Source organism: Esox lucius, chromosome 3 (assembly GCF_011004845.1).
Source record: "Esox lucius isolate fEsoLuc1 chromosome 3, fEsoLuc1.pri, whole genome shotgun sequence".
Lineage (NCBI taxonomy): Eukaryota > Metazoa > Chordata > Actinopteri > Esociformes > Esocidae > Esox > Esox lucius.
This window is the reverse complement of record NC_047571.1, coordinates 31,248,255-31,272,911: the sequence shown is the minus strand read 5'-3', so window position 1 is coordinate 31,272,911 and position 24,657 is coordinate 31,248,255. Positions and strand designations below refer to the sequence as shown.

The 24,657-nt window shown below is 41.8% G+C and overlaps 4 protein-coding genes across 7 annotated transcripts in view; 2 read left to right on the top strand and 2 right to left on the bottom strand.

Annotated features, from left to right (window-relative positions):
• riok1 (RIO kinase 1 (yeast)) overlaps nucleotides 1-4,094 on the bottom strand; it is a 9,725-nt gene extending 5,631 nt beyond the window's left edge. The window contains exons 1-5 of one of the 2 annotated variants that reach the window (XM_020044193.2): nucleotides 4,013-4,094; nucleotides 1,591-1,792; nucleotides 1,093-1,183; nucleotides 208-277; nucleotides 52-94 (exon numbers count right to left, since the gene is read on the bottom strand). In XM_020044193.2, coding sequence (XP_019899752.1) covers nucleotides 52-94; nucleotides 208-277; nucleotides 1,093-1,183; nucleotides 1,591-1,764 — 378 coding nt within the window. In that variant the 5' untranslated portion in view covers nucleotides 1,765-1,792; nucleotides 4,013-4,094. Of the gene's footprint in view, nucleotides 1-51; nucleotides 95-207; nucleotides 278-1,092; nucleotides 1,184-1,590; nucleotides 1,793-2,293; nucleotides 2,525-4,012 lie in introns of those variants that run through there. The other variant, XM_010895365.3, reaches the window with a different exon arrangement.
• On the top strand, nucleotides 3,339-4,956 carry lyrm4 (LYR motif containing 4). Its single transcript, NM_001304208.1, is given in 3 exon segments — nucleotides 3,339-3,451; nucleotides 4,065-4,185; nucleotides 4,474-4,956. Coding segments are annotated over 3 exon segments (279 nt in total). The 5' UTR covers nucleotides 3,339-3,365; the 3' UTR covers nucleotides 4,546-4,956.
• A 112-nt stretch (nucleotides 4,957-5,068) lies between these two features.
• rpp40 (ribonuclease P/MRP 40 subunit) lies at nucleotides 5,069-8,151 on the top strand. 2 transcript variants are annotated; one of them, XM_010895361.3, is made up of 8 exons: nucleotides 5,069-5,468; nucleotides 5,595-5,739; nucleotides 5,890-5,958; nucleotides 6,167-6,262; nucleotides 6,382-6,507; nucleotides 6,640-6,832; nucleotides 7,404-7,538; nucleotides 7,822-8,151. In XM_010895361.3, exons 1-8 carry the CDS (start codon nucleotides 5,352-5,354, stop codon nucleotides 8,018-8,020), a joined length of 1,080 nt encoding a protein of 359 aa, XP_010893663.1. In that variant the 5' UTR covers nucleotides 5,069-5,351; the 3' UTR covers nucleotides 8,021-8,151. The 2 variants fall into 2 exon arrangements, with proteins under 2 accessions (XP_010893663.1, XP_010893662.1); XM_010895360.3 differs by having other exon boundaries at nucleotides 6,634-6,832.
• Nucleotides 8,152-8,856: 705 nt separating this feature from the next.
• Nucleotides 8,857-23,376, bottom strand: cdyl (chromodomain protein, Y-like). Of its 2 annotated transcripts, none has more exons than XM_013132026.4 (7): nucleotides 22,907-23,376; nucleotides 18,410-19,229; nucleotides 17,491-17,753; nucleotides 16,904-17,076; nucleotides 15,318-15,528; nucleotides 12,439-12,540; nucleotides 8,857-11,966 (listed from the first exon to the last, which is right to left on the bottom strand). In XM_013132026.4, the coding sequence occupies exons 1-7, from the start codon at nucleotides 22,928-22,930 to the stop codon at nucleotides 11,808-11,810; spliced, it is 1,752 nt and encodes a 583-aa protein (XP_012987480.2). In that variant the 5' UTR covers nucleotides 22,931-23,376; the 3' UTR covers nucleotides 8,857-11,807. The 2 variants fall into 2 exon arrangements, with proteins under 2 accessions (XP_012987480.2, XP_012987479.2); XM_013132025.4 differs by having other exon boundaries at nucleotides 12,397-12,540; nucleotides 22,907-23,375.
• Nucleotides 23,377-24,657: the final 1,281 nt, after the last annotated feature.

The following is a 24,657-nucleotide window of genomic DNA, read 5'->3' as shown; positions in this document are numbered from 1 at the left end:
TCACTGGGGTATATAAATTGCAAAAACAACAAAAAATAAATAAAAGCCTACCTGCTCAACCGTAGCCCGATCTGATTTGTCTTTCACCCGAAACCTGGCAGAAATAACCGCACCAGCCGACAGAAATGTTTTCAGTATGACAGAAAAAAAAAAGATGATCTCAGTTTCAGTTAAGAGTGTTGTGGTGTTGGCTAGCAGGTTACGTACGTGTCAGCGTCTCGTTGTTTCTGCATGACAGTTACCTTGTTGATCACAGAGTCAGCATAGTTTAGCTTATCTAAGGAAAAAAAGAAGGAAAGCTTTCAGAGCTCTACACGCACAATTTTCATGTTTTTAAACCCATGTGGCTTTCTTATTTTCCTTTCTGTTTTAGGAAAAATATATTTTGGGACACTAGAAAGAGGAGATATGTTTTAGTCATGTTGTACCCCTGAAGTAGCACAATGTGTTGTAACCCTCTACACCACTGGTCTGCCAGTCTCACAGGAAGGGGTTTTACGACTAACTGATTCTAACCCACACATCCATTTTTTAATTTTAACTTTTAATCCTTATTTTACCAGGTAAGTACGACTAAGGACACATTTTCATTAACGACTTGGGTGTGAACTGCCTTGCTCAGTGATGAAAATACAGATTTTTCACCTTGTCATCTTGGGGTTTGACCTAATAACCTACTGGTCAGACACTCTATCCCAAGGCAGCCGTCCCGTAGGTTCTCTCTCCAAACCCAGTTCATTCAGCTAACTGTTAGAAACAGGTTCATTAAATTAGGGTCAAAGACAACCTACAGGACAGTAGATCACCAGGAACAGGGTTGGGCAGCCCCGCTCCGACCACCAGCCTACCATCCTGTTCTAAATGGTTTGCTGTAGGTGGAAGATACACCTCCCATATTCCTTTCGGTGGATTATACAAAGACACCATGGTTCGGATCAAATCCATTTCAATTCCAGTCAACTCAAAAACCATCCAAATTAAAAACTGAAATGTTCTCACTAGAATGCAATTTAAGAATGTTGGAATTAGATTTGTTTGTGTATTTCCTGAATTGACCCAATCCTGAATTACGCTAACATTACTTGAACTCACCTAAGTTAATCTTGTGTTCAAATTTCCTCAGAGCCTTGTCACTTGGGGTTGACAGTTTCAGAGATTTGTTACTTGGGTTTTGTTTATTAGCCTGTAAAGAAAAGGCATAAACGAAATCAGTTCATTACAATCAATATTGGCTCCTGCTTTAAGAGAAAAGACTGTAAAACCCAAACTGTACACATATTTATAGAATTGCAGATGTTTATCCAATCTGTATGGGCCTCTAACCACTTCAGCCTAGGATGTGACCCAGAAAAGGTATTTCCACGTGGAGATGCTATGCTCCTAAAATAAACGATGTGAAGATGAAGGTGGGAGGTATTAAATTAACAAAAAGATTGAATAATTTTCATGTCACTGGGGCTGATTCAGGCACTTATCAACATGCCAGCAAGATTCAGATCCTTGTCCAATGTGCCATACTTGAGATGGCCAATGAGGTTTTGACAATGGCCCTGGAAATTAAGTCTTTTGACTGGGCTGTTATGAACTAACCTGGTGATTCATTCCTGTTCTACTAGATGCATAGCGTTTTGTCAAGTCTCCCTTTTCAGTCCAGTCCCAATCATCGTCATCATCATCCTCTTCATCAACATCATCGTCGTCATAAAAGTCCTGATTTTGTGTATCCAGAGTAACTCCATTGATCCGGCACTCCAATGCTGGCATCTCCTCAGCTGGTTGGGTAGCGGAAACACTTTTAGGAAGAAACATAATTAACTTATGTAGATCAAGGTGTGAATTACAGAAAGCAGTTGAGGTCGTCAGATGATGGCCAGTTACATAATGCATTAGCCTACATATGGGGAGAGCGGTTTGTCTCGGGTCATTCCAGTGAGTAGTAAGTATAGTAACGCAGCTCGATAATCCTAGATAACTGAGAGTACAGATAAGCGGGTACAGTTGTTTTAAAGCCACACTGACACTAGTAGGGACAGGACTTGGGCACATCAAAGCTACCTAGCGGGATAACTTCGTGACTAAACTGAAGAATGTCTTTAAAGACATATTAAACCAGATATTAGTTAACTACTTCTACAACAATTTGTTCAAAAAAATTCAACAAACACGTAGCTATATACCTACATATGCCAGTGTCAGTGTAATATAAATGAAGACGCCACATGCATGGAAGAGCAAATAAGGATTTAGCCACTACTGTAACACTTCAGGCTGACAAAATAAAAAGCCGACCAACCTTTCTGATTCATCCGCATCATCAAACTGTCCTGGTACAATCTGGGCCATGGACATTTCAATTAACCGTGAGTAATGTCAGATATACTTAAGTGAATCAGGTAGTGTTAACTGTGCAAAACGTACTCGTGCGAAACATAAAGATGTTTCCATACACTTCCGTCCATGTGTTAACGGATACTGCGATGGTTCAAAAAGCGAAATCGAAAAGCTGGTTCATACGGAGCCGCTTTGGTGTCCTACGTAAAGAAAATATAAATAAATGCCATGATTATCCGTTCCCAAAAATACTCCTGTTTACTATGATATAAGAATGTATTGTATTGTATTATATTCTCTTCAACAGAAACTACATGGTAACTGCCAACGCAGGTAACCTGTGTCCTAGCAACCAATGTTCTGTGTTTCATAACGATAATAATAATAATGAGGACATGTATTCATCTCACTTGCTTAGAGTTCCTTAGAGTTTTTCTAGCTACAGTAATGTGCAAAAGGTTTAAGCCACGTGAGGAAATAAAAAGGTATTTATCTGAGCAGTGTTCATTTGAGAAAAATTAACAACACTAGATCACATTGAAATGAACACAAATAAACAATATTACAGATCCTGGTTCTTCCCTGCCTCCAAAGATCAGTCCTATCTATTATTTTGCCAGCATTTATCAGTTTTATTCATATTCATGGTTAAATAAGTAAGCCCAAGTCGCTAAACCAACTGTTGGAGGTCATAAAACCTATCCGTCCTGTTTTTGATTTCCAAAAGAGTTGAGTGTGCTGTCTCTGACCAAATCTTCTGTAAACACTCAGGGGTATCTTCTCAACCCTAAATTCAGTCTTCAAGACGGGTCACTCATCCGAGATTACTACTTTATGACAGTGGTTATGTCCTTTTCAGCATGTACCTGCGATCCCCCAGTTTACTACTCGGTGTGGTGGAAAATATAATGCCTTTACATTATACCAGAGAAGATTCCTCTTCAAATCTCGATAGTTTTGTGCGATCGGGACTTTTACTTTGAAGGTCTTAAAGTCCTAAACTCATTATTCTTGCTCGATTCACATCAACCGACATGGCGTCTTGCAGCAAAACTCAGGTCATCTTGTTGTACAAAATGCTTATAAAAGAGTGTAAAAAATTACCGTCTTATAATTACAGGTAAGCGATATAATGTAGCTGCAGTGGATGGAATCATAGCTGGCGATATGACCTACGCTAATGTTTATGTAATCTCTGAACACAAGCAAAACAAATTCGAACTATTTTCATTTGCTTAACTATGACGTCGTTTGGCAGGTAACGTTTCTATAACGAACTTTAAGTAGCAGCTATTAATAACGCGTACAATAGCTGGGTAAATATTTCGGTAATAAATATATAACTTCTTCATGTTTATTTCTAGCTGATATTGAGTAGCCATAGCCATGTGGGTATTAATATTGAGACCAGAAATGTTCGCCAAAGCCGCTGATATTGGAAGGTTTCTAGTGAAAACACAGATCTGTGCAGCCCCAGGTTTGTTTCCCCATAAACACTGCAAATGGTGTATGAATTAGATATGCTGAGAATTTAGGATTTCTCTCGAGATAAAACTCCTAGAGTCACATACCTACGGTTATCTGGAGATAAAACACATACAGTCACACACCTACAGTTATCTGAAAAACAAAACACCTAGTCACACACCTACCGTTATCTGGAGATAAAACGCCTACAAACCTTTTTCTCCTGCAGTTTTAAAATGTGTATGCACATTTGTGGTGTTTTTCAGAACGTACGCCCTTCGTAGGGTGAAAGATGGTTTCAGAGAAAATCTCCACGATGACAACCCAAAATCTCTGGATAGACTGCTTAATCAGGCCCGTGAGAGTCTTGCTGTCATCAAGCGACAGGTGAAAGACTGCAGTAACATTGATTATTTTACTGGCTAGAAGGATAAACTTAACAAGAAACGCAGTGGATTGTATCATTGTTTCAAACGCAATGGTTGAGATATCTAACAGCCAAGAGTTCTTTGTATTGTTTCTAGAAAACTTCTAGATTATAAATAAAACGTGAAACATAACATTAAAAAATCTTACTTTTGATTGCGGACCCTCTTCAAATCCACCTACCTACGGCCAATAAATGAATTTACGCATTCAACCTGTAGACACCGATGATTCTTTTTTTTTTTGCAGGCGTCCATTGGCCAGATGTACTCAGCTCAGAGGACCATCGTGGAGGAAACTGGGGTGCACAGGGACATCTGAGTGTGTAGTAAAGTCATGGGGATTGTTGTTACAATAGACACAGTCTTAGATATCTTAAGACCAGATTTTGGTCAGTCAGTCACGTTTAGCTGTTGGCACAGCACTGTAGCACGTCCTATTGCCAAAGTAACATAGCACTTAAGCAAGCAAGCATTTCTTTTACAACACATTGTAATCATTTGTGATACTCCTTTTTTGCAGTCATGGCCATATCTACATTAAACGGTAATCTGTTAAGTTGTGTTTTCTTTGGGATGAATGGTTTTAAAAACCTTACTCTTTCAAATCATTGTCTGTGGTGTCTAAGCCAGTGATTCTGAATTGGTGGCTTGTGACCAGATTTGAGCTTGGATGGGGTTTTGAATGGGGTGTGGGTGTCTTGAGCAAAATAAATAAACATGTCCTCCTGCTCCTGTGCCTTTGCCTACATGCTTTTGTCAGTAGATACTTAATCATCTCGGGCAGTAGATATTAACGTTAATATAATGTAGAACTCATGTGCGTCCTCATAAATTAGGAATATATCCGACAGTTTAAAACTATTGACCTTATTGGAGCCTATGGGACATCACATGAAAATGCTATAAGTTGCGTCTGCACCTTTAAATGAATTGAAGGTTTGTTACGGTCTCTATTGGCTGCGTTAAACACGTGACACGCATGCTGGTTCTCTAACCGGTAGTTAGACTTAAACCTCATTGAAGTAGACGAGTGTTTATAGAAAACGCTGTTTCGTGACAAAAGTGCATAGGTAAATGTATTGGGTGTAAGTTTTCAGTGACTTTGGAGATATACGTCTGATTAAAATGTTCCCGGGGCTAGAAAAGTGTCCAAGAAGTTTACTTGTGTGTGAGAAATCGAGCTTTGAGCATGAGAAGTCTGGACTCAACAATCACGTGTCAAAACATTATTTTAACCACAAGGTGAGCAACAGCCTAGCTAGCTACGTAAGTAGCTATACATTGTGATCTGCAGAGAACCTGATATATCACTGGATTGCAATGTGTGATGCATATTTATTGAGAATTAACAACATGTGATGCTCTCAGGTGTCCCTGGTGATACCAGAATGTGGTTCCCCTCCTCCCCAGCTGGCCAGTGTAATACAAACTTTTAGCAAGTATTTTCTGGTGAAGAATTTACCGGTATATGAGTTTTTGGAGGAGGATTTCTTGGAGAATGTGGTGCGGCATGGTAGGAGCACCACATTAACTGCTAGTTACTAGAGCACTACTAGTTACACGAAGTTATTCATAGCTAATGGGAAACTACAAATGCGTATAATATACAGAAGAAGCGGTTTTATTTTCACGGTGTCTTCAACGTCTCTGATTATTTCCCCAGGCGGTCTCTATGCTCTTTCCTACAAAACGCTTATTGACCAGGATAACACCATCGCACTTCTCCCCAACAGTGAGTCCTCGTAGTTATTTTAAAACTGTGCTCTACCTATTATATTACTTTATTACTGGATTTGCCTATAATTGTAGTTATTTAAAGAAACCTACAAGGTTCATTTGTTTTGCATAATTTTAGCAGGGAGTACATGCATGCGTTTTCCAAAATGTTCGCCTTAGTCACGTAAACATTTCAGTAAATCAACCTCTGCTCTGTGTTTAAGGTCAGTTGATTCTGTCTGTGGATAAGGACACTTATGAACAGCTGGGTCTGGAAGGAAAGGCATCACAGTACAGCCACAAATGTCCGATGAGATATGGTCAGAAAAACAAATTATTTAACTTCTGTATATTTTCTCATCAATTCACACATCACCAGGCTTCTTGTAGTCTTTTGTTGTGACGTTCAAATTTAAACTTTAATAGTTTTTTCTTGCAGTCGTGACCGTCGATCTGACAGATAAATCCATGGCTCCAGGAGGGAAGCGATACCAGCGTGTTCTCTCCAGTTTGAAAGACAGGTTACCTCTGAAAAGTGACTTCCTGCTAGCGCGACACCGCTCAGGTAAGAGAAACTTTGTGTCTGTGCAGCTGAGTCCACGACCAAGGTTGTTTTCACCAGACAAAATGGAAGAGAATGGTTTTGTGTGCTCCAGAATGGACTTGTGAATAGCACTTATGTTGTCCTCAGGGACAGATGGGGACAGAGTTCTGCAGAGTCTCCTGTCCCGTTACCATTGGAAAGACTACAGTCCAGTGGTCAGTACGCACACCCTGAGGGACCTGTCCTGTCCATCACTGCAGTCCAAGGATCTGCACGGGGACCAGTGTTCTTGTGACCCCCACAGCTTCCTGGAGTGGCTTGGGGCCGTGAGCAATGGTGTGAGTTGGTAGGTGCTAAGTCGTACAGTTGTGGCCTAATGTGTATCCCCTAGAATTTCTGGTGGAAAGAATCAACACCATATAGTGATGGTTTCAAAAGCTGTAAATATCCCAGTGTTTCATATGCAAAATATCCCAGTGTATCCCAATGTTTCATATGCAAAAGAAACCTCTGAAATGGTATGCACCAATTGGTTTACAACCATTTTAAGTTTCCACTTTGCCAATATACTAATCAATATACTAATCAATATACTAATTCAATCAAACTATTAGGCCATAACCCCAAGAGCTACATCCGGCAAAACCGAGGTACCGCTTATCACTTAGCCAGGGACTCCAACCATGGGAAGGAATGAACGAAGCAGAATAGAGGTCCCTTATGGGGTATTGTGTCCAATTCAATTAGGAATTAATTCCGTAACACAATGTAGAGAAACTGTAGAGGTTTGAATACTTTTCCGGAGCCACAGTATAATGTATATCAAAATACATAGATGAGTGAGTCTTAGTGTATTATCTTCATGTAAAATGTCTCAAAGCACACAGAAAGCTGATGATGTTTCTCATGGTTTGCAGTGACAATGCAGCAACCGACTTCCTTTCCACATATGTCTGCCCGGAGCCCAAAACGGCAATCAGCCAAGTCCTGCATTGCGCTGTATCTGGCTTTTTGCTGCCTGAGGACATCTACTCACTGCTGCAGGAACTTAGGTAAGTTTGGCTTCTGCAACATGCACCATTTTATTGTTACACTTTCGGTTAGAGGGCAGCCTTACGAAGTGGGCTCCAATAAATAAACCAGTTTACGGAGAGTCCCTACCCGGTTATATCATGTGGCGCCCTGCTTATTGACTCTGCAAAGCCACAGGTTGTACGTTGAATCTGTTTTTTGAAAACTGACCACTTTTGTGGTTTCCCACATCACATTAACTGTTGTTGAATAAGTTCAAATAGATTTAAACTAATTCCCTCTGTGATCTTTCCTGAAACCCAGGCGGTACTTTGACGAGCCCAAATTTACCTCCTGGCTTTCTCTGACTGTCCACGGCTTTATGGACAGCCCCGTTTCCTGGGGAGACAGGGAACATGGTTTTCACAAGGGGGGTGAAAATTTCTACAACGTTGTTCTCTTTAAGAACCAGGATTACTGGCTGCAGATGGGTACTGGCTCCAATGACAAATGTCCTCCATAATGTTTATTATTTTGCATAGGACAACTTATTTTGCTAATTTGAGTTGATACGTTTTATTTACAAAACCTAAATGCTTCTCTGTTGTGATTTCTGTAATATTTCGTCATCTTGAATAAAACAGAGTGAGTTTTTGAAGTGCTCATTGTGATGTTTTATAAAAGTTTCAAGGGAACATCAAACACCAAAACCATGGTCAATTTCTATTCAGTTAAATTAAATTTAGAATTTGAGTGTTGCAATCCACTTCCTCTATAGAAAGTCAACAACTGCTGGTCCCGAAAAAGGAATTGACCCTATTTATACACCCTGACCAACACACAACGCAATTATTAACAGGTTTAGCCAGTTTATTTCCACAGTGAGTATATTTCAAATCTATCAAAAAAAAAAATGCTTTACAGATTGTACAGTATAAGTTCAACTACAAAATGTTTCATTAGCAAAAATACTGTTCCCAGGTTTTCAGTCCACAGACGGTTGACCAAACAGAGATTCTGAAGAACTGGAAGGGGGAGGGGTTATGATTCAGACTAAGTGAACGCTTTGCTGCTGTACAAAAATAAGTCAGAGTTAACTTTGACAAAGCTTTTTTGAATTTTAACTGAATAAATTCTGTGACTAGCCTTGTGCCATGACGCTCTGACGCTTGATGATATATTTCAGCGAACAACAAACATACTTGATACACAGGTTGAGTAGATGCAGTACAGCTGACGTACAAAGCTACTCTGATCCAAGGAAGGGTGAAGACCCCTGATTATTTCTTTCAGTGATATAAGTTTCATGAAACACGCAAAGACTGAACAAGGAGATATTACATGCTTGTTGGGCACAACTTAGGAAAACAAAACAATGGACTTGTTTATTTTTATAAGGAGCATCACAGTACTGATACAAAACACCTTTACCTTGGGACAAACAACCCTTTTTTTTTTTTTGCATTACAGAAAATATCACCTGAAGTATTTGCCCAATGTCCCCTCCGGAAAATAAATGCAATAACAATAATCCTTTAAAAAAAAAAAGGGTATTTTGAAAAGATTTTACCCATCTCTTCATCTGACATAATGGTGAGTGCTGAAATGGACCGAAGCTTAAAGTGATTACTAAAATAATAGAATTATCAGTGAGAATTAGCTGACGAAATACTAACAATAGCCAAAACTAAACAGTGATACAAACCATGAGCAATGACTCAAAACAAACACTATTTGTCCAAACCATCTCCGCTTTAAATATTTAAATAATTTACTTTTAGACAATATAAATAATTGCTCCATTATTTAAATGGAAAGAGGCAGATGTACCTAACTGACAATTTCTGAAGACAATTACAGGTACGGGCTAAGGTTCTGTCAAATCTATTATTACTTTAATACCTGTTAGCGCTATTAATCCAGTGAAAAGGGGAAACATTTACAAATTATTATCATTGGTGATGGGCCACCGAAACTTGGCCTAGCTAATAATGAATGTAAATAAAAAAAATTATAATGTAAACCTATGGGGAACAGCAGTTGCCAATTTAATGCCTACATATGAAAGCCAAAACTATATTCTGACGAAGACAGTGAAAAAGATAGTGCTGTAATGTACTAGAGTGGGAAATTAGAACTAAAATCATACCAGGTCAATGAGTACACTGAGCTGTCGAAATACTGCTTCACATTTGAGAAAAAATAACTAAAAACAAAAAACAGTGATACAAACTATGAGCAATGACTCAGAAAACAGACACTTGTCAAAACCATCTCATCTTTAAATATTTAAATACTTCATATACTTTAAGACAATATAAATAAAGGACATTTTCCATTATTTTAATGGAAAGTGGAGGTAACAGTAGTCTACCATTTCTCAAGACAACTGCAGATAACAGGTCATTTCAGATCTACTGTCCCCTCAAGCCCCCCGCTGTCATTAATCCAGTGAAAAAGTAATCTGGCCAAATTATTATAACTGGTGATTAGTGGGGCCACAGCGGAGTTATAATTCATATATAAAAAGAAAAATACAAAAAGTTGGCAAATTACCATTCTTTTTTACAAACACAAAGCTGTACCTCTGTTAAGGACTTTAAAGTGGGATTCTCTAAATCTGTGTTTCTATTCCCTGGTGCATTTATGTTGAACATGTTGCAAATGCGCCTTCATGATGTGGTTTTCATAAACAATATAAGTACTGGCCGCCTTCCAATGCGCCAACATACATACTGTTTTCACTGAAAATCGTTTCACATCAGAACACACATTTTGTGTCACAGAAGTCCCTGAAAAAAGGAGTAAAGCACAAGGCACTGCTTTGGATCTCAGCCAGAGCCTTGAAATGGGAACCCTAGTCTTGTCACAACTACACACACACTGTCAGTTGATGGAAATGTTTCTTCCTTATGTGGCATGTTCCTACAGAAGGAATATTTCAGGAGTTGCAGAATATTTAATCTAATTGTAATATTTCAAATTAATCTCTTAATTTAAAAACCTTTACCTTAACCATGGGAACGGTTTGGTGGAATGTACTCCGAAGCCAAACGAGAAGCCAAATGTACAACCTGGGTTAAATGTCTGAGAAAATAAACTAAATACAGCATAGACCTGTTTAAAGGTTATTCTGAGACAGAACCTCACCTGGATTTAATCAAAGGCATGTTGTCAAGGCACAGGGCGCATATCTGAAAACACCATTCTTTTAAAGACAACTTCCCAGACGCTTGTGAAGATCTCCTTCACTGTGGAAACTACAGATCGTGGCATGAATCACCTTCAAATGCCTATCAAAGATTTTGCTGTGCAACCCAGAACTGTAATTGAGGCCCATCACTACACCTGGTCAACGTCCCACTTTTAGAAGTTGATTTGCAAGTTGTACCCAAATAATGTTCATATGTAACTTGTAATTTGGCAAAAGCATGAGTTGAAACCTTTAAAATTAGAACACATGCTTCTCGGCCTAGAGACCTGCTTATCATAAAGAAGTATTTGATAAAATACTCTGGCCTTTCGTCAACTCAAATGGCACTAAATGTCCTGTTACAGACAGAAAGCCTTGCCGGTGTTCAAAGAAAATGTGTAATTGTGGTGAATCCAATAAGCCTCCAATCCCACTTGGCTATGCTCCCCACTAGACTTAAAATAGCGAGGGTTTAGGGCATCACATTATTTTTTTTTTTAAAGTAACCCAGGTTTTTTTTCCAATGTGCTTTTGTTGCACCATATAACAACTGCCAATCCATGTTGAATCAATGCCCGGCTGTGTAGATGGACACCCTGCTACGCAAGACTTTTTCTGTATTAAACGTGTTCAACGTTCTAGTCTAACCTAATGTAGGTGTGACAGAATCGCTCCAGCAGCTTTCCAACGTCGCCCATCTCGGGTAGAAGCTAGATCTGGGATGTTTCCGTTTTCCCCCGGGGACTCGGCGGCGTCCATTGTGGTTGGAACCACCGCAACGTAGCAGTGGGTAGCCAGGGTCAAGGGTCACCATGAGGTCCCTCAAGACACTAGGAAGGCAGGATTCATAAAAAGGTCCAGCGGGAGCGTCTATAAATGTACTAATCCTCGGCCGGCCCCCTTTCCAGACGCACGCACCCGGTCTCGCGCAGACACGCCCAAGCGGGGGGGGGGGGGGGGGGGGGGTGCTGGAAGGGCTGCACACGGAAGACGGTGTGTGGCCAGTGCCCAAGTTTGTTTGGTTCCGTCAGAGCACAACGCTTCAGAATGGGTGAGGTGGGGGCCGGTCACGGGGCGGGGCGGGGGGGTCGTCGGTTAGGGACACATTCCTTAACCCTTAAAACTCGTCGATCTTCTTCTGAAGGTACTGGAGGATGGAGTCCATCCCCTGCGAGGAGCCCCACACTCTCTTCAGCGCCTCACACTCGCGCTCATTTGCCTGCTCCAGGGAGGCCCGGTTTGAGTTCCGCACCAGCGCCTTGGATTCCCGCAGGACCTGCAACGCAGCAAGCGGAGAGGCCGCCACCCGACCCGGCGGACAAAAGCCAGACAAATAATATGAAAAATGCCTTGTGGATATGGGAATGCCTTGAGGGATACTGGCATATATTTAACATTAAATATTAGGAATGACAAATGTTGACCATTCAAGAGACATTTCACGCAACCCAACAGCAACTTATGACACGTGATCTCAATGCAGCGTATAGCTAAAGGCATATTATTGTTACAGGTTACTTTGGCATACGGTTGTCGGTACATGAAGTTTGGCTCAGAGTGTGTGCGTGAGAATGAGAGTGCTTGTGGAAATGTTTATGATTTTTTTCTTCTATGAGAACAAATGTGAGAACGAAAGACAGTGGCGAGAGATGTCCCAAAATATTAAAAATAAAAAGGGAAACTAATAAAGAAAAGGGATGACTTACAACTGAATTACAAGAGACAAGCTCCCTAATGCGAACCATCACCTCCTGTGTGAACGTCCCGGGCCACAGAACCTGGGACACCAGGCCCTTAGCACAGGCCTCCTGGGCCGTCAGCTTCCGCCCGCTCAGCAACATCTCGTTTGCCTGGGAAAACATTGAAATGGGAGAGAACAGAGGAATAGGAGAGAGAGAGAAAAGAGGAATAGGAGAGAGAGAGAACAGAGGAATAGGAGAGAGAGAACAGAGGAATAGGAGAGAGAACAGAGGAATAGGAGAGAGAGAGAGAGAAAAGAGGAATAGGAGAGAGAACAGAGGAATAGGAGCGAGAGAGAGAGAACAGAGGAATAGGAGAGAGAGAGAGAGAGAGAGAACAGAGGAATAGGAGAGAGAGAGAGAGAGAGAGAGAACAGAGGAATAGGAGCGAGAACAGAGGAATAGGAGCGAGAACAGAGGAATAGGAGCGAGAGAGAGAGAACAGAGGAATAGGAGCGAGAGAGAGAACAGAGGAATAGGAGCGAGAGAGAGAGAACAGAGGAATAGGAGCGAGAGAGAGAACAGAGGAATAGGAGCGAGAGAGAGAGAGAACAGAGGAATAGGAGAGAGAGAGAACAGAGGACAGAGGAATAGGAGAGAGAGAGAACAGAGGACAGAGGAATAGGAGAGAGAGAGAACAGAGGACAGAGGAATAGGAGAGAGAGAGAAAAAAAAAAGGTGAACAAAGAAATGGCGTGGACAGAGAGGAATGGCAGAGAAAGGGTTACTCAGCAGCTTTGGGTGGTCCAGCAGTCTAAGCCACTGCCTCCAGTGCATAAATGCTGCTGCAGCAGGGGTTTGAATTCAGCCCACTGCCTCCAGTGCATATGTGTTGCTGCAGCAGGGGCTGGAATCCACCCCACTGCCTCCAGTGCATATGTGCTGCTGTAGCAGAGGTTTGAATCCACCCCACTGCCTCCAGTGCATATGTGCTGCTGTAGCAGAGGTTTGAATCCACCCCACTGTCTCCAGTGCATATGTGCTGCTGTAGCAGAGGTTTGAATCCACCCCACTGTCTCCAGTGCATATGTGCTGCTGTAGCAGAGGTTTGAATCCACCCCACTGTCTCCAGTGCATATGTGCTGCTGTAGCAGAGGTTTGAATCCACCCCACTGTCTCCAGTGCATATGTGCTGCTGTAGCAGAGGTTTGAATCCAGCCCACAGCCTCCAGTGCATATGTGCTGCTGTAGCAGAGGTTTGAATCTACCCCACTGTCTCCAGTGCATATGTGCTGCTGTAGCAGAGGTTTGAATCCAGCCCACTGCCTCCAGTGCATATGTGCTGCTGTAGCAGAGGTTTGAATCCAGCCCACTGCCTCCAGTGCATATGTGCTGCTGTAGCAGAGGTTTGAATCCAGCCCACTGCCTCCAGTGCATATGTGCTGCTGTAGCAGAGGTTTGAATCCACCCCACTGTCTCCAGTGCATATGTGCTGCTGTAGCGGAGGTTTGAATCCACCCCACTGTCTCCAGTGCATATGTGCTGCTGTAGCAGAGGTTTGAATCCAGCCCACTGCCTCCAGTGCATATGTGCTGCTGTAGCAGAGGTTTGAATCCAGCCCACTGCCTCCAGTGCATATGTGCTGCTGTAGCAGAGGTTTGAATCCAGCCCACTGCCTCCAGTGCATATGTCCTGCTGTAGCAGAGGTTTGAATCCAGCCCACTGCCTCCAGTGCATATGTGCTGCTGTAGCAGAGGTTTGAATCCACCCCACTTTCTCCAGTGCATGTGTTAATGTAGCAGGGGTTGGAACCTGACCTACTGCTCTTTCAGCTGAAACTATATCCACTTACTCCTTGAGGATGATCACCACCACAATTACCCATAATGCAGCAAGGGGAAGTCCTGAAGCTAAAGTTAGCCTTGGCAATTCATAAACAACCGACAAAGAATTCTGGGGTTTTGATTAACCATCACAGTTTGCTCTTGTCAGTGGAATTGTGCGTTGTGGCTTCTAGCTTGAGGACCTGTCTGTGCCTTCATGGACAGGATGCTCTTGCAGACACTGTTTGTCCCTAAACTGCTGTGATCCTAATAAAATCACTGGATGCGGAGGACAGCTCTACAATAAGTGAGTCCAGCTAGTGGGCTATTCAATACATCAACTGTCTGAACTTAGGTTAGGAAATAAATGTTTTGTACAGTTGTGCTCATAAGTTTTCCTACCCTGGCAGAAATTGTGATTTTGAAAATATACTGTCTTTTATTTAAGGTTAGTGATCATGTGAAGCCATTTATTATCACATAGTTGTTTGGTTTCATTTTAAATCATAATTATAACAGCAATAACCCAAATGTCCCTGATCAAAAGTTTACATACCCTTGAATGTTTTGCCACACACAGGTGAAAATGGCAATTAAAGGTGAATTTCCCACATCTTTGGCTTTTGAAATTACAGTTAGTGTCTGGGTATGAATAGTCAATGAGTTTGTTAGCTCTTACATGGATTCACTGAGCAGACTAGATACTGAGCCAGGGGGAGCAGAAAATAACTATCAAAAGACCTGCGTAACAAGGTAACGGAAAATTATAAAGATGGAAAAGGATATAAAAGGATATCCAAAGCCTTGCAAATGCCAGTCAGTACTGTTCAATCACTTATTAAGAAGTGGAACATTTGGGGATCTCTTGATACCAAGCCAAGGTCAGGTAGACCAAGAAAGATTTCAGCCAAAACGGCCAGAAGATTTGTTCGGGATACAAAGAAAAACCCACAGGTATCCTCAGGAGAAATACAGGCTGCTCTGGAAAAAGACTGTGTGGTTGTTTAAGGAGCACAATACTTATTGTCAAGTTGCCAGAAAGAAGCTTTTCCCATCTCAATGCAAACTTTTGTGCACAACCGTTTCTCTGCACAGGACTCCCCCCACCCCCGTTGCCCAACTTACCGAGGCCACACCCATGACGCGGGGGAAGGTCAGCGAGGCGCACGCGTCGGGGGTCTGTCCATAGGTGGCGTAGGGCGTCTGGAACCAGGCTTTCTCATTGGCCCAGATGACGTCGCACAGCGGGAGAATGGAGGCCCCAAGGCCCACCGCCGGCCCGTTCACAGCCACGATGATGGGCTTCTTGAACTGGATGAAGGTGTTCACGAATGTCCTGACCGTGGGAACGACAGATGGTCCGCGTCAGCGAACGTTGTGGAACTACCTCAAAGACCGACACCATGGGGGGGGGGGGGGGGGGGGGGGGGGGGCAGCTGACGTTCTCTTAAAAACGTTGCACCTCTTCGGTAACCAACGATATGAGGCAACTGTTAAACTGTGCGTTTGAGAGCTTGAAGCCAGCCTAATTGTTGTTTGCATCTACCCTATTTTTTTCCTTTTTTAGATAATCACGAAACTCCCTGAAGTTGTCTTTTTTGGGGGATATGTAATCTTCACTTCAGCAGAAAGGTAACCTAATTTAACACATGACACTTAAAAATGACATCTTGCAATAATTTTTTCTTCAAAAATTTACAGAAATGCATAGTGAAGAAAAAAGAAGTGCACCCCTGGCTTCAGTAACTGGTGTTGCTGTTTGGCTAAAAGAAATAACTGTAACTGTCCATTAAGTCACATTATTGCTCACTCTTCTTTACAGTACTGCTTCAATTATGTCATATTGGAGGGCTTTCTTGCATGCACAGCCAATTTCAAGTCCCCCTAGAGCATTTTGATAGGACTGAGATCTGGGCTTTGACTTGATTCAATAACCCTCCATTTCTTTTTTCCATCCATTCTGTTGTAGCCTTGCTGATCTCTTTCGAATCATTGTTCTGTTTCAAGATCCATTTTTTTGGTAAGCGCTGAGGCAGCAAAACAGCCCCAAACCATCATGCCACCCCCTCCATGCTTTTCAATTTCTATGAGGTTATTCCGTTCAAAGGCATTGCGTCAGCCAAAGAAATCCACCTTCATCTGACTCATCTATCCAGAGCACATTGTTCTAGTAGTAGTTGTCTTTACTCAGGTGAAGTCTGGCAAACAGTCATGTCTTTATATTATTTTTTTAAGAGCAGAGGCTTCTTCCTTCCTGATAATTTGCACTTGCTTTGGTGAACCTGATTCTAATTTTAGCCATTTCATGTAAAGGTAGGGGTATACCAACTTTTTCCACATAAGGAAATTGCATTTCTGTGTATTTTATTTGCATGAATGATTAAATAATTTCTTAAATTGAGTTACTTATTTCAATGAATGTGGTTGAAATGTGTCCACACGTTGAAAAAAGAAAAAAAACTATGTCTGTCCCTTTCAAATTATGAAAATAATACAGATATATATAAAAATATTAAAAACGTAAAAGTTTTGTTCCCATGTTTCATTAGCTGAAATAAAAGATCCCAAATATCTAGATCTCCAATTTTGATCACAAACATGTTTGCATCCTTCTCCCTTGCAAAGATAGTCCAGCCACCTCACAGGTGTGGCAGAAATTGTCGCATTAATATTTCGTGCAGTGCATAAAATAGGGCAACCCCTGGACTCACCTAATCGTCTCTGCCATCTTGATGCTCTCTTTCTTACGATCGTCGGTGAGCCGCCTGATGAAGTAGATGAAGTCCAGGCCGAGGCAGAAGACGCTGCCCACAGAGCTCAGCAGGACCAGCTTGCTGTCGTCGGCCGCAGCCGTTGCCATGGCACTCTGTATCTCCTTCATCACCTGAGGCAGCCAGGAGATGGAATTACATTAAAAAAATCTAGTTTAATTTTGAGCCAGTTTCCCAGACAAAAGATGAAGCCTAGTCCCGGACAAAGAAACTCTTTCAATCGGGAATTACAACTAGAAATACATTTCAGGCAATGGTTAATCTGCATCAGAGAAAACAAGCCAATATGGTTTTGTGGAACCATGTTATTCAGTCAATAAATATTTAGCTTGTATTAATTCACTGTAGATTAAACTAACAATTTTTGGAAATGTTGGTGAAACCAAACAAAGAACACCAACACAACAACCCAGCCACTTCCAGCTGCATCTGGTCTCCCATCGAGTGCCAAAAAGTGCAAACCATGCTCAGCTTCAATCGGGAAACGGGATGCAGGGTGCTATATTTCTGGCAGAAATGCGACTCACATCAGGGTTAAGGGAGTTGTTCTCCGAGGATTTTGTTGAAAGCAGGATGTGTGTGAAGCCGTCCTGCTTCTTGACCACAAGGTCCCTGTAGCGGTAGGCACTCTCTGTCTGCCGGACGCTGAACCGAAGACGCTTGTCGAAGACCGAGCGCTGCTCCTCAAATCGCCGTTTCCCGGCAGAGGAAACTGAGGTGACTCCCGCCACGGCACGCTGGAGGCTAGCTGTCCCGTTAGCCGCCAGGGCCTCCATAAGTGTCGATGTGCCTGGTGGGAAAAAACGCCCCAGAGAAGGAAATGGGAGGTCACAGAATGGACACGAACCTTGTTAAACGGGACCAAAGATCAGCCATGTTGGTCAGCCACCATTTAATCCCTAACGAGAACTTAAATGGAAAATAATATTGCCCCTATAGAGGTTAAAGGGTCGTTATGTGGTCCTTCTTAATATGGTAATTTTAATATGGTCTTCACAAAATCTAACATGGTAAAAAAAAAGGGATACGTTTTGCCTGTTACACCTCATTTTCCACTTTAACTATTGAAGCATTATCCAGACAGTTGTTTTGGTCAAAGTTTCATTTCTGAGATCTTTTTGGCTGTCTAGCAATAACCCCAAAGTTGGGTAATTAAATTATCATAATTATATTATAATTTACATTTTTAGGCATTTAGCTGACAGTAACATCCTACTGAATTACACATTTAAGGTAAGTTCTACGTTCTGGGACAAAAAAATAAAAAAATATCCCACTTGAGTTTCGATCTAGCAACCCTTTGGTTTGAAGTCAAACGCTTTAGCCTGGGTGGAGTTTCTTTAGCCTGGGTGGAGTTTCTTTAACATCAGCCAGAGAGGGAAAAAAGGTCTAAACATGCTAAAAAAACAAAATAGCCCTCATCAAACAAAGAGCCTAGACTCTTACCCTTCCCATTGAGGGTGTGTATGGACGCAGGTGTTATGGGGACTTGTGGAGGTATCAACGAGGCTTGACTCTGAGTCCTGGGCCTGGTCCCCATGCGGGCCCTTTCTTCCCCCGGTGCCAGCAGCAACCCGGGGGGCTTCTCCAACAAGGCCACCTCCGGGGGCACCGAGTCCTGCTCCTGACCCCCTTGCTCCAGGCTCTGGGCCGCCTCGCTGGGCGACTCCTCTGAGTCCGCCCGGTTGCTCATAGGGCTTTTGGGCACCAGGATTTTGATCCCGGACTTGGCCAGGTCCACGCTCCGACGGGCCGTGCCCACTGGAGAAGCCGCGGACCCGCTCGTAAACCCCGGGCCGGACACAGCGCCGGTGGCCGAACCGCCGTACTTTTGGCTCAAGATATGCTGCCGTGTGTCTGTGGTGGCCCCCGCCGCGCCAGTGTCTAGTGACGGGGAGTGTTGTTGTGGTTGCGATCGTTTCGAGACGGCCGTGGCTGCGGTGGTGGGCGAGGAGGCTTTCCCGGGTTTTACCGGAGCATTGCTTCCCGCTCCGCTGTTGGTCTGTGGCCTGCAGATCTGCTTGCGGGCATTGTTGCCCGAACTATGGCTGTTCGCAGCGCTGGGAGAGCTTCGAGTGGAGCGCAGTAAAGTGCCGTCTCTCTGGCGCTCGCCATGCTGCCGGTTAAATTCATGAATGAACTCCGTGCAGGCGGAGAGGTGCGTTTCGGGCTCCCAGGTGTCCCCCTCGTAGCCGTACCCCCTCCAGCGCACCAGGTACTCCATCTTTCCCTTTTTGTTTTTCCTTTTGTCCACAATTCTCTCAACCTGTGACAAAATTAAAGAGAGTCGGCAGTTTGCAATGACACAATGCATGGGCCAAAGACTTCTGGGAAGAGGACCTGCAGTACAGGAATAAGATTTAAGAGTATTAAAATTATAGACAAAAGTTGGACGAATCGTCAAAATATACCTGTATTTGAGCCAATATTACAACAACCTTGTGAAAGTGACCATTGACACATTTTCATTTACTAAAAACAACCTTACATCAACGAAGAAAGAACTCCCCCGGATAAAACGGGACAAATGATGAACTATTCCACATTATGAAAGTGCATTTCTGTTAATCTTTAATGAATAAATGATTGCCAAGTATATTCTTTCAGTGTTACTTGGTAAATTAGGTTACCTTTATTGTGTACTTACTTTCTCACATGACAGTATTATGGAATCCCAGGAATGACAAAAGGTTATTTGATTAGTAAATTATTCAAAAGGGTAGCGGAATAATCTTTTGCGTTGTCTACTAATAGCCAACAAAAATCACAACATTTGACTCTTCCATTTATCATTTACTCACCCATAATATTCTGCAACACCTCACTTTTACTATTGTCTCAGGCCTAGCACAGTTTAATCTATGCTAAACTTAATTTATATATTTCCTACTTTCTTCATGCATCTTTTCCCATTTTCCTCATCTCATATTATAATTAGAAGGGTGCGTCTGGACTAACTGGGCAGTGTGTGATACGCCATTGGCAAATCATTGTACGTAATAAACACTGCTACTGTCTGTTGGGACTAATACTACCACAGACAGCCATTCATTCATATTAAGAATTAATATTAGCATGACTGGATACTTCCCATAATGGCGGGATTTCTGGAAAGTAATCAAAGGGGGAAAAAAATATAACTAAGTGGGTTCCATTTTAGTGATGCTCTGCAATTAATATCAATAGCCTACACTTACTGTCCAGGCTATTGATATTGATACCCTGGTGCCCACAGCAAGCTTAAGCAAGAATATTAGCACATGACTAAGAATCAACGGTACGTTTCCAGAACATTATTTTAGGACATCTGCAATGTAACTACTACAGGCTTACAGCTAAACTAGCCAGCTAGCAAGCTTGACAGACAGTAGCACTAGTGGTGTTTCGTAAAGTAACTAATTTCAACAAATTAACTTCGATACTTGGGTTATCCTCCGGATGTCAACCAAAACATGGATTACATCAAAGTGACGTGAAACCCGCCAACATGCCTGCTTTTCTGTGCAACAGTGAACTTAACTGAAATTAACATTTTGTGTACAGTTCCCTAAAGACTGAATGAATAGAGCCTACTCTATGCCATATATTGCTACATTTTCCAAAAATCTTGAGTCTAAAACCAATATCATCCAGCAGAACATCGTTAGCTACCCCTTCCAGGACACAGTGTTACCGTGGTAACGAAGACAATACTTGAGCCCAGTGCTGGCCCTAGCCTTTTGGGGTCAGGGGCCCCCTAGTAGTCGGGGGCCTTAAGCAACCGCCTGTCGCTTATGCCTAGGGACCTCCCTGCTTGAGTTGGTGGGAGAATTTATTCTGCTGCGCTGCAACTTGTTAACTGAAGCAGACTAGCAGTTGTAGTTTAAATTAAAACAAATGTTTAATACCTCCGTTTAAAACCCCTTATACATGTGAATTAAACAAAGTCAGTATCGCGGTGAGATTTTAAGGTAAAATATATCCTGCGCTACAATTCTTCAACGTTCTGCTTCGGTGGGCTAGCTACACAACAATGCGCCCAATTTTGCTAGCATTGTTGAGTACAGCGGTTAAGTTAAATGTCAAACAGTTTATTAAATAAACCGGTACATTGCACGCTATGTGTCAAAACTTGAACACATGTTGCTAACTTGGGATTGGCCTGAGAAAATAGTTAAAGTGAGGTGTTGAAAAATATAAAGGGTGAGTAAATGAAAAAAAAAATGAAAAACATTTATTTTGTTGGCTAATGGTACTGTAGGCAAAGGAAATTATTAAATACATTTCACAATCCTTTTCAAAATAATTTACTCATCCAAGAAGCTTCCTGTGACATTTGTCATTCCTGGGATTCCATACTATATATCTTCTAAAGTGGAATAATTTAATCGGTTTAATTTTCATATTAACATAACGTTTGGAAAGTATAAATAATTTGTAATCCAATACACAAAAAAGGCTTATTACTGCTCATATTGCAGCAAATCCTTCCCAAATTGTACAAGCATCAGTCCGATTCAACCACAGTAATATGGATAATGCTATTCTGGTAAATATCATCATAACTATTATGACTCCCAAGTTCACAGCTGCAGTTCTCAGTAGTATGCGGTGTTATTTGGTGCATTGGATAAATACATTTTGAACTAAAACCTTAAGTGAACACTGTAGCATTGCCAGTAGCTGCAATGGTACCACTGTTAAATACCCTCCAGACAAAAGGAGAATGAAAACCATTAATCATTATGAGCTAAACATGAGAGCAGTTGAAGAGCAGACAGTAGCAGTTGACCCAGCTGTGGTCTGTAAACAGAATGAGTTCTTAATGTAGGCAATTCAGTCCATGTAATTGCATTCCTTATTTTTCTGTAATGCCATTACAATAAATAACAAAACTGATATTTATATATATTATAACTAACTGGGAGTTCTTGGTTCATATGTGCACTTTCACTATCCTCATAAGCAAGAGAAATCTGAGGGAGATGCATGTTATTTATTGCCTTTTTAGAACTTTTGCGGAAGAATCGACAGACAGAACCACAGGGTTTTCCACCGACTCTTTTCGTTCATAGGGCCAATGCTCTCGACCACTAGACTGCCCTGCTGCCCCCTGGTCATCATTTACTTATATATGTAATAATTTTCTTGATGGAAAGTGGATGAAAAATGTATATGAATAAATGTATTTGTAATATGCTGTTAATTAAAATTTGATGTGCGATTGATTGATTGATTCACATTTCGGGACTTAAGGGTCCTCACTAAAATATAACTTCACTCGATAAAATCTAGATTCGATAGAATAGGCACGGGCGGGATACCTCACCTGTAACAGGTAGTTAATTGAGAAAACAAAGTTGTAATTCACATAATTACATATAGACGCATAGCAGTGAATGGGATCTTAATTTTGGGAAATGATGAGCATTCAATGTTGCATTGATATGTATGAAATAATCATTAAAACACAATTATGAAACACTTCTGAATAGGTGGACATACATTACAGGTGTGGCAAAATCCTATTTTAACAACTTTTTACAGAGAAAAGTACCCAATCATGAGTTCGTTAACTACTATACTGAAGCTAGCCAACTTCCTTGCTAGCTAACTAACTTAGGCTAGCTGGTAACCGTTGCTGTCAGTCTCACTGCCCGCATCTAAGAAACGTTACAACACACACAAACATATTTAGCTAACGTTAGCTAGCCAATCTTACAGCAGACTAATAAGTAAGGAAAGCTAGCGTTAGCTAGTTAACTGGCGCACACTTGGTGACCTATTTAACGCAAGGTTGCTTAACTTTGACTTAGGCCGTGGGCAACGAGTTCTGTGCAAACATTTTATCTGGCTTAAGCTAATAGCTCCCAAACCAGGTAGCTAACTGGCTAAGTAGCTAAACGGACCAAAATGGATAGCTAACGTTTGCTAGCTAACAGTGAGCCGTGCTAGCTAACTCACCTCATAAAGCTCTTCTGAGTCCATTTTATGGGTTGCAATGTATCTTGCCGTTAGCAAACAAATCCACTTCGATTGAAGGCACCGTCTCTTCCAGATCTGATAGAGACCAACTTAGTTGTCTTTGGCCAATCCCCGATGCACGTAGGGTTAGCTAGCTAAAGTTAGCCAGGTTCCCAGGGTGGTGTTTTGTCCAGTCCAGCATGCGAACTTTTTGTCTCCGCGTCTGTGCGTAACTATTTATTTTGCGCTCTCAGCTGCGCATGGATGTGGTTTTGGAGCCAGAGACGCAGGCCGATTTCTGCTGGATCATTGGTGCGCTATGGCTTTTTTCGTTTCAAACCAACGTTATTTTTAATAACTAAATGTTTGATTCAGTTATTTGCAATTGTTAGGTGATTCATTAACTGGCCAACAAAGCCACGTTCATTACTTGACTTCAACCTTAAATGTTGTAGTCTACTCAAATGCCTGCACCTACATCTGGGCCTAAATTAGTTATCATATACAAGCACATAAATTGTTGCCTAGTTAGGAGGGCGAAGGACGACTTATCAGATGCTGGAGAACATAAAGATGACCCTACACAGATGGAATTCACTGCACACAGTCAGTGTGATTCTCAACCTCGTTCCGTGCTCTGACCCAAAACCTGCATGTAGGCATGGATGTGGTCCATAGTTATTTATTATATTGGCCGATTATAATTTTTTATTAATAATTACATTGATTCATTTTAAGTGCACTGACATGCTTGCAGCAGATTTCGTTATCAACACCCTCATGGCAGGTCATTCAAGGAATTGAGGATGTCCATTAGCCTTTAACCTGAAATGTATTTCGCTCCTAGGAAGCAAAGGTTCTATCCGAGTCTCTGTAAACATGCTTGCGTACAGCATAGAGCAATCGCAAACAAATTTACAGAATAACCTTGTCTTCCCTTTGATTTGGAGTACCTCACACATTATCGGAAGAAATCTTCAGATAAGCGAGCCTTAGTATTGTTGGGGTCTGGACATTTTAGAATACCCCAACTTAATAACCATTATCAAGAGGGAAACCATGTCTTTTTCCTGTTCCCTGTAAATAAAGACATGGTTGAAAAAGTGGTCATAAGAATTGGCTATGTGAAAGGTAATATACACTCACCTAAAGGATTATTAGGAACACCATACTAATACTGTGTTTGACCCCCTTTCGCCTTCAGAACTGCCTTAATTCTACGTGGCATTGATTAAACAAGGTGCTGAAAGCATTCTTTTGAAATGTTGGCCCATATTTATAGGATAGCATCTTGCAGTTGATGGAGATTTGTAGGATGCACATCTAGGGCACAAAACTCCCGTTCTACCACATCCCAAATATGCTCTATTGGGTTAAGATCTGGTGACTGTGGGGGCCATTTCAGTACAGTGAACTCATTGTCATGTTCAAGAAACCAATTTGAAATGATTCGAGCTTTGTGACATGGTGCATTATCCTGCTGGAAGTAGCCATCAGAGGATGGGTACATGGTGGTCATAAAGGGATGGACATGGTCAGAAACAATGCTCAGGTAGGCCGTGGCATTTAAACTATGCCCAATTGGCACTAAGGGGCCTAAAGTGTGCCAAGAAAACATCCCCCACACCATTACACCACCCCCAACAGCCTGCACAGTGGTAACAAGGCATGATGGATCCATGTTCTCATTCTGTTTATGCCAAATTCTGACTCTACCATCTGAATGTCTCAACAGAAATCGAGATTCATCA

Bases quoted from the DNA above. Each gene is read 5' to 3' on its own strand.
- rpp40 (XM_010895360.3), top strand. From the start codon at position 5,352: ATGTTCCCGGGGCTAGAAAAGTGTCCAAGAAGTTTACTTGTGTGTGAG. The intron at 5,959-6,166 runs GTGAGTCCTCGT...TCTGTGTTTAAG, and splicing joins CATCGCACTTCTCCCCAACA to GTCAGTTGATTCTGTCTGTG. The intron at 7,539-7,821 runs GTAAGTTTGGCT...CCTGAAACCCAG, and splicing joins TCACTGCTGCAGGAACTTAG to GCGGTACTTTGACGAGCCCA.
- cdyl (XM_013132025.4), bottom strand. From the start codon at position 22,930: ATGGACTCAGAAGAGCTTTATGAG. The intron at 17,077-17,490 runs GTGAGTCGCATT...TGGCTGCCTCAG, and splicing joins ACAACTCCCTTAACCCTGAT to GTGATGAAGGAGATACAGAG. The intron at 12,541-15,317 runs GTAAGTTGGGCA...ATGTTTTCCCAG, and splicing joins GCGTCATGGGTGTGGCCTCG to GCAAACGAGATGTTGCTGAG.